Source organism: Saccostrea cucullata, unplaced genomic scaffold, assembly GCF_032062105.1.
Source record: "Saccostrea cucullata isolate Sc308-1 unplaced genomic scaffold, CSIRO_AGI_Scuc_v1 ctg23705, whole genome shotgun sequence".
In the NCBI taxonomy this organism is placed as follows: Eukaryota; Metazoa; Mollusca; class Bivalvia; order Ostreida; family Ostreidae; genus Saccostrea; species Saccostrea cuccullata.
Genome location: NW_026939245.1, coordinates 1 through 9,100, shown reverse-complemented (window position 1 = coordinate 9,100; position 9,100 = coordinate 1). Strand labels below are relative to the sequence as shown.

At 34.9% G+C, this 9,100-nt stretch overlaps 1 protein-coding gene across 1 annotated transcript; it reads right to left on the bottom strand.

Annotated features, from left to right (window-relative positions):
- Positions 1–3,496: 3,496 nt before the first annotated feature.
- LOC134252635 (complement C1q subcomponent subunit B-like) lies at positions 3,497–5,946 on the bottom strand. Its single transcript, XM_062735122.1, has 2 exons — positions 5,458–5,946; positions 3,497–4,020 (listed from the first exon to the last, which is right to left on the bottom strand). Exons 1-2 carry the CDS (start codon positions 5,747–5,749, stop codon positions 3,626–3,628), a joined length of 687 nt encoding a protein of 228 aa, XP_062591106.1. The 5' UTR covers positions 5,750–5,946; the 3' UTR covers positions 3,497–3,625.
- Positions 5,947–9,100: the final 3,154 nt, after the last annotated feature.

Below are 9,100 nucleotides of genomic sequence, written 5' to 3'. Positions count from 1 at the left end.
ACATGTATACAAGTACATTTAGAGCAGTGGCCTCACTAGCGTAATGGATAGCGCGTTCGGAATAACGAAAAGCGCGTTCGATTTTCACGCGGTCGACCCTGGTTCGATCCCCCGTGTGTCCGTATTTTTTTTATTACTTTTTGGCTGGATTTTTCGTTTTTTATTTCAGAATCAGACGGAAGACCTCTCGTTGCGAGCAACGAGATCGTTTCTAGTCTTTCAATCTATTTGCTGTCCGAAAAAAAATCGATTATGAGATATCTTTTAGATGATTGGTGTTATGACAATCATATATTCCGAAAGTTTAATCCTTGAAAAAAGGACCTATTGTTGGATACAAATTTATTTAACCTTTTATCTAGACTTTAGAATTAGACTCAATCAGCGCAAAGTTCATTGGAAGAGACAGTTCGAAAGAGGGCAAACACGTACTTCCAAGCAATCAGAATTAGGATCAGGCGTGATAAAGAAGGAAGAGTTTTATTTCTTATGTCGACGTACTTCATACTATGTATGCAGGGTTTATTTCTCGTGGCATTATTTTTACCGGTGGGCAAGTGATACTCAGTCTTCCATGACATCTGATCCCACCCTGATAATTTAAAGGTCCGTGTTTACTCTGCACCTATTAATTTGTATTGTTTGAGTGGAAATTAATCTTGATTACTGTCCATTGTCTTCATTAATTTTTCACATAATAATGCTGTATTTACATATGCTTTCGACATCTGAGGCATTGCATAACTGTATCTGTATGTATCGATAATCACACATATCTATCCTACTTTTTAATCAATGAAATTCGGTCTGGCAGATTTCGTGATAGGACGTCAAGCATTTGCACTTCTAACAACACAACCACGTGAAATACGTTCTTCTGACTCAAATCTTGGCAAAACAAATCCATTAATTAGACGCTTTAAACAAAAACTAGAGGTACTGTGAGCAATGAGCTCACTAAATGATACCCTCGCCTTTCATATGAATATAATGGCAGTGTCCATGTTTTGCTATGGGAAACCCAAAATATGTGTCGGAACAAAAAATGAAATAAGAGGTGCACAACGGCAATACGTAATAAAGATTCTCTGAAAGTTTCATCAAATTTCAATCAGTGGTATGAGAGGAGTTATGGATTAGAAATGGGTACCCCGAAGCGTAATAGACGGACGGACGTGCAGACGGACGGACATACCGATTACCTTATACCCTCCCGCTTTTCAAGCGGGGGGGGGGTATAAAACTCGTTATGCACCAAGTCGTGTCGACCATTAATGTGTCAACGTTATTGCAGCCCGGAGGACCGGACTGCTCTATACATATAAGTTTAAGTGTTGGTGTATGGGGATTGAGGTGGGAGAAGTTATTGAGAACGAGAGGTTTTCTGAACATTAAAAGATTGTCAATCAGAATGTTCTTTCCCTTTATAAATTACGAAATACATAATATATTTGCTTCCATAAAGTGAATCTGTAAAAATATATATGTTTTTCATATTTGATATATAAAGTTGCTTATCAATTACTATCGAAAAAACGACACGTCCCTTTTTTTAGAACATCGAATTTTACTTATCGCATAAAAACGTACTTGACACAGTTCATGTTTTATATTCTTAAAGTGAAATACATTTCTGAAAATAGGTGATGTATTTTCTGGTTTAAGTTTATATTTTAAACAGTTAACATTCACTTGAGGAATTGATAAAGTTTAAAAGGGTATCGTTTTTGTTCGATTTTCATCCGACTAAAAGTTTTCAAAATATTCTTGACTATCGTCTCCATCATTTAGACGCATGCCTTTTTCACATATATATCGATGCGGTTTGATGATTAAGACTCATTTCCATTGTTTACTTTATTTACTTCCCGGGCGACAATTGATGGTTACATCAATGTTTTCTTGTGCTAATTGTATCGACGATAGAAATTACCAAATGACGTTTTTTTTTTATAAATTTAAGTTAGTTTTAAAGAGAGTGTTTTAACACTTTGTTAAAGAAAATCATTATATAAATTGAATCATCGTCGAAGAGAGAAGATGAAAAGTCTTGCTATGACCTTCAAATCCACATTCGGATAAATCAACGACGTTTTATCAATAAATAAAATCACTTTAAATCAGATAAAATATATCCTGAAATAAAAGACCTCACGAAGTTTGACAATTTCACTCTATATTGAGATCCTTAATGTACAACCAACTACCAATTATATGTGGTCAACTAACGACAAACTTAATCGATTAAATGTATGTTGTTTAATGCTCCTCTCGAGATCTTTTCACCCATATCGAGACGCCGCACTTGCCGGTGGAGAGCTGCAAACTTTATCCTATGTTCTGTATGAAGGGCCATTGAGCAGGGAGGGATCTTATTCGTGGGACCTACTGCGACACGTGACCTCGGTTTATACGATCTCACGTCCCACAGTGGGATTAGAACCAGCGACGTAAGGCTCTACTTCTTACTTTGCGACTCTATAAAGCAAACGCTCTAACACCTGCGACATGCGGGCGACAACTTGATTGACAAACAATATTACGCCAGCTTTACCATTGTCATCTTTCTTTTATCATCTAGTAATAAATCACCTGTATGGTATCCATGTCTTAAAACTCATCCGATACCCAAGAGCAAGCTTTTTTGATGTTAATATAGAGTACAGATAGACAAAATGATGTTACAGAAATTCATACAACCCCGTTTAAAGTCACCATTTTGTAACTTGTATGGTCGATATATCACCTTGTTAGTATTGTAACTTGTCATTGACTCGTATATGGGCTTTTGCGTTTCATCTCAATTGTATGGTCTTCGTTTTTTTCTTTAAAAATTTTACTATAAAATCATAGGACAACATGATGAATACACAAAATCAGAACAAATGTGACCAAACAACAGGGGGAGCCTATTTATTCTAGGCGTCTCATATTTTAAATGAAAGGGAATCTGTGTTTTTGCACTGTTCGTATATTTGTATTCATTGATGACGTTGTCAAATTCAATATATATAATAACAAACAAATGTCTATTAATTGGTATGAAACAAATTACGCCAGATGACATGTATGCTATGTTTGCAAATAAGGCTATTGTAAAACAACCGTAGAATTCAAGAAAAGTTGACATTAAATTAGCTTGTTTAAATCCCTGTAAGATGCATATTATGTTATCGGTCACTAATCTGGCTCGGTTTAAAATTCATAGATCATCAGTAAAATGCAGGTTCTGTATGAAAATCGAATCGAATAAGTAGATGTGAAGCCAAAAGAGCGGGATATTATTACATAAATGAAGAAAGTTAACAATGGAAATTTGAAGCCATCTTGTTTGTCATACAGATGAGTTGTTTTAGTTTTCTCTTATCGTCTATTTCAACATCTATATAAAGCAATGATACTACTATTTATTTTAGGTAAATTTCATTTGCTCATTTACAATATGATATCCTGTTGCATAACTAGAAACGAGGATCATGGAAATTTTGTATGCTTTATTACGATACATAATTATATATTTATACAGTATAAATAGTATTCTAGTAATGAAAGGCTACAATGTAAAAAAAAAAACGAGCTAATCAGGCAGTTTTTTCATTAACAAATAACTATTCATACAGACCTTTTAAATTTCAGTGGAAGTAAGAAAACCTGAAAATATGTTATAAAGTCCATGAATTTTTCCCACATGCTGTGCTCTTGTCCAAACTTTACCTCCTTTTTTTAAAGTTAGCACGACAGTTTCAGAGCCTTGGTTCCAAGGTGAAATATCGGAGTTTACAGTAGATATGAGTCGTCCATCTTGTACTATTTCTATATGTATTGCACTTCTATCAAAAGCCATTATTGTACATGAAAATACATAAAGCCCTGCTGTAGGCGCTGTGAAGATCCCGGTCCACTTGTCATACCCGTTTCCTTGATTCGTGATTACATTGTCATATTTGACAATTTGCTTGACTCCTAGTGTGGCATCTTTTGAAAGAAGTGCACTAAATCCAACGGCAGAGATTGTCATTCCTAAACAAATTAAAAATGATTTATAATTTTGCTTTAAAATATTTTTAAAAAATACAACAAAAACCGCAGTATTTTAAATTGCCAATATTAGAATTATACGTGTAGTGAAATTCCTTTGATCAAGTTAATAATTATATAATCAGGGTTTAAAAGTTATCTCCTATGTCCAGTCAATGTTTCATACATTCAGAAGATCAAGATCTGACTCAGCAGATCTTGGGGAAGTATATAAGCGGGCTCATTCAAGTCCCGGTGTTCAGTTGTGGAGAAGCCGTCAGGAGAAGAGGACGTCTCATTGGTAAGGTGTTTGTGTTTTTTCTCATTTGCGGTGTCTCAAAGTACTGCAGACGGACCATTTGAGGAACATAGATCCTTACGGGTTAATAAAGAGTAAATAAATATTATAAACGGGTGTTGGAAACCCGGTGGTTAAAACTGCAGGGTCTGGGAGCTATAGTGCTCAAACAGAAGTGTCAGACCAGGGGCTTAGAGATAACAAACTAAGGAAAATTATAATTATACAGACGATAAGTTTAAATCATTGTGTTGTTGATTATTATTGATTGTGTTTGTTCTTATATTTAATCCAATCAGCTAAATACGTCAAGTAACGTAAAGGAAAATTCTTTATCTATACATCATCCGTGGTCGAACCCACAAAACACATTACATACGTATTTCATAATGAATAAATTTCCAGAATATTGGCATATTCGGAACCTAGAAAGTATCTCCAGATTTTCTTATTAAAACCATAAAAATGAAAGTAAATAGCCAGGGGCGGATACAGGATTTGTGGTCGGTCAGGGAGGGGGGGGGGGGCGTGGATAACTTTGTTGAGGCAAGGGGTCTGGCAGGGCGAAGCCCTGGTGGGGGCCCAGGGGGAGAAGCCCCCGGAAACTCCTGGGTTTTTGTGTATTTTAGAGTAAAACCAGGCACAATAATAGTGCATATTTTTCAATTATTTTTGTTTAAAGTGGCATATACACTGTAGGTCCGGATGTTTGAATAATGATTGTATAGAATATTTCTCAATTCTCATTGTATAAAACAGATGCCACTACAATAAACGATTTAATTACTTACTGATAGTGGTATTGGTTAGTGATTACCAAAGTACGACGTGTTTCATACTAGTCATATCATACTTTGAATGTTGGGGGCCCAGGAGGCGCAGCCCCCGGAAGCTCATGGATTTTTGTGTATTATAAGAGTAAAACCAGGCAGAATAACAGTGGTTTGGTTAGTTTTGTACCAAAATGTGGCATTATAAATATTAGTCACATCATACTTTGAAAATTTTTGGGGGGGGGCGTGCGTCCCCCACGCCCCCCCCCCCCCCCCCCGCTTAAATCCGCCAGTGATAGCTCTCAATAATAAAAATTTTTTATGCTCCTTCAAAAAACCCCCAATTTTTTATAATAATAATTTTCTTACCTTGCGATCCATTTTCTTTATCTGTTTGTATTGCTGCACATACTTTCTCATATCCTGCTTTAAGATTTGAAACTTCTTCCGTCAAAGTCCGTAACTTTTTCTCAATTTCAAGCCTTATCATAGTTTCTTTATAAAGTTGGTCGATGGCTTCCTTTAATAATATTTCTTTTGAGGAAGTAGTTTCTGACACATTCTTCCCCAATTCTGTCGTCAGCTGTAACTGTCCAGATGCCATTATCGAAAGAATACATTGAATGATGATCAAACATGCTGGTCCAACTCTGGAATTCATCTCTCAGTTTCCGAGATACTAGTTTCTGCTTAATCAAAATTAAGAGAAAAATATTTTTACTATATGGTTTGTTTAATCCTCCTTCGAATGCTATGATTTTATGCCGTTAGGAATCTCGTATCGTTGGAATTATTCACGATCTTCGTAATGCAGTTAGCGTAGGTTCATATCATTGTGTCCTTGACGCTCGTGATTTTTTTTAGAACAAAAACATCACACTTTAATTCAAGTTTACTGGAGCTTGAAGTTTTAGATAAATACACGCTGTTGTCTGTTGATAAAATTGTGAAGGGTTTGAAAAAAAAATTCTATTCTGACTCAATCTCTATAAATAGCGGCATAATTTCATAAATATTATGGATTCTATGGAACATTTAGCCTGGCGATGTCTGAGATATGAAAAAGGAATCATTTACACGTAGTTTACACGTTGTCAGAATTGATTATATGTGGATTAATATATGAATTTTAAAACTCGCATTAAGCTATTGAGGGGCAAAATGAAAACCGACTATCCTTCTTCATACAATAATTCTTCATAAACCAACAACTTTGACCCTTTGATCTTGGAGTTTTATCTACATTTCAAGAACTTATTCGTGGCCATAACTTTTGAACAGGTGGTGTTAGGGCTTTCATATTTCACAATGGCATTTCTTGTGAGAAGACCCTACTTTGGGTTATAAATTATTTAATTTGCATTTTAAAAAGTTTAATCTTCGCTTTGTTGTCACATGTGTCATAAGTTTTTTATGCGTAAAATACGCAGAAATATGCGTTAACAGAAGCACTGGTGTGAAGGACAAAATGTGCAGCTCAGCACCGGCACGTGGTGGCATCTCAAATTGAGTGAAAAATTCTCGAGAGGGACGCTAAGCAACATACTAACAAACAAACGATAACCTTTTCTGTAGGCTTAAAAAACCCTTCTTAGAATTTAAATAAAATATTCTGAAGATTTCTGCTAGTTTGAATTTGCTTTGTTCGTAAATAAAAAGTTTAACCTTGGATTGCACGGATATGATCTGCATGTCACACTTGTGGCCTATATTGTTTGATGTGGCCATCTCATATGAGGGAACTATTAAAATTTAAATATTATTTTTGTGTTATTCGCTTTAAGGCAAGTATAAACTAACATTGTATGACAAAATTTTGGTTAAACAATGTATTTAAAAAATCATTATTAGAGTAGGCGAAATTGACTGTTAAATGCGCTACGGCTCTTTTGTTTGCGGCCGATTTTATGCTTTGCATCCGTTTTACTTGTTATGTTCCCCAAACGAAGTTGGGGAACATATTGTTTTTACTCTGTTTCTTATTAAGGTCTTCCGTTTCCAACGGAAGACCTTATTGTTTTCGTTCGGTTTCTTTTTCCATATTATTATTTTTCTTCCAACCGATTTTGTGCAAGCGATTTCTCAGAGATGGCTCATCCGATTTATATCAATCTTTCAGACGTAAAAGATATTCAATTGATCTTGGTAGGTTTTTTCCCTTTTTGATGAAGTCACTTCCGGTCGTGAGACATGGACGATTTTCTGATTTTCAGAGGGTCAGCTTGTCCAGGAAACTCCTCCAAAACGACTTAAGATATTGACCCAAGATTTTTAGTGAGTATACAGGAAGGTTATCTGAGTTGCAATTGGGTGCCTAAATCTTTCTAGCGCAAAAGACGCCGGAGCACGGTAAGGCCCGAAAAAATGTCTCAGAAACATCTCACAAAATTTGACACATTTTGTTTCATATCTTCATACCTGTTTATAATTTGCTAAAACATATAGAAGGAAACATGTGCAAAATGTTAAGAACTTTCAGCTAATATCAAGAAAAAGGGGCTGACCCCTCAAATTAGGGGCTCAGAGGGGCCAAAAGTCTTTTATCTATAACTCTCTAATGATCAATATTTTGTTATACACTACTGAAGCAAAAGTATTCATCTTAACGATTTGCAACAATATATCATAAAATTTTTATCATATGTTACGTAATTAGGGGTTACTAGGGGCCAGAATGTCAAATCTTTGACGCTTTATATCTCAAAACGGGGGAATATTTTGATGAGCAATATTGAATATAAGATGGTCAGAATAATGTTCTAAACAATATGCATACTTTGAATTTTTGTAAAACGGCCCCATTAAGGCTCAGAGGGGCCAAAAGTCTTTCATCTTTAACTCACTAATGATCAATATTTTTAATACATAAATGAAGCAAAAGTATTCATCAACAAATTAGTATGAAATTTTGATCATACGTTACGTAATTAGGGGTCACAAGGGGTCAGAACAGAATGTTATATCTTTGATGCTCAGGATATTGTGATATAAATCAGAAGAATTAAATTCAGTCAAGTAAAACTTGATGCCATTCTCATTTTACAAATATCTCAGTCAAAATCATATGTCATCGTATCGAGAAATTAAACGGAAGACCTACTCGTTGCTCGCAACGAGATCTCATCTAGTGTATTTTCTATTTCTTACCTTTAAAGACTTGGTTCAGAGAGTGATACGTGGTGATAATGCTGACAGACTGGAAGATTAAAATATCTATTATGTTTTAATCTCCATTTTTTGTCACTCTGCATATTAGGACTATAAGTTTCTGTGTTGTTTAATCGTAACATGTCCTTCACAATGGAATCTATATAAATGTGATTGCAGACCAAAAACAACAATTGACCATACTGATGTGTCGGCCTTAATTGAAAAAATATATAAAAGAATGTACATGAAAGGATTGGGGTTTTTTCGTATCATCAGATGTATATCAATTGTGTTCTGATAAAGATAATACAGAGTTATGGGAAGCAGATAAATATTCCTCTGATGAAAGGAATGGTACCATAATTGTATCATGCGCTTAATTATATTCCGTCAAATGAGGATTCTGAACTTAGGAATATGAATATGCAGAAGATGTTCAAACGGAAACACAATGACTTAAACCTAAACTTCCTTTAAATGAGAAACTATAAAACTTTACTTTTTTGTTTATATTATTCCGCGTTAAATTCCTTAAGATATCTTTCTTCTGAATGTAAATTTTTTTTTCATCAATGACGTTTTAAATATATAATAAACTAGTTCTAATTGTAACGGGGACCGTTACAGATGTTCCCCAAACGCTTCCCAAGTCCCTTTTAGTGCCAATTTCTTTTAAAACTTTTTTTAATATATTCAGTTATCACAGGATTTCATAAAAGAATTTTAAAAGCTACAATGGTATCAACTTTTTGTCATTTAACGCATTGCACGCAAACGCACGTGCATGCACATGCAAGGTGACCATGGCATGTTGTCTAAGCTATTAACATATCTTTATACTCCAAATAAAAAGTCATAAAAA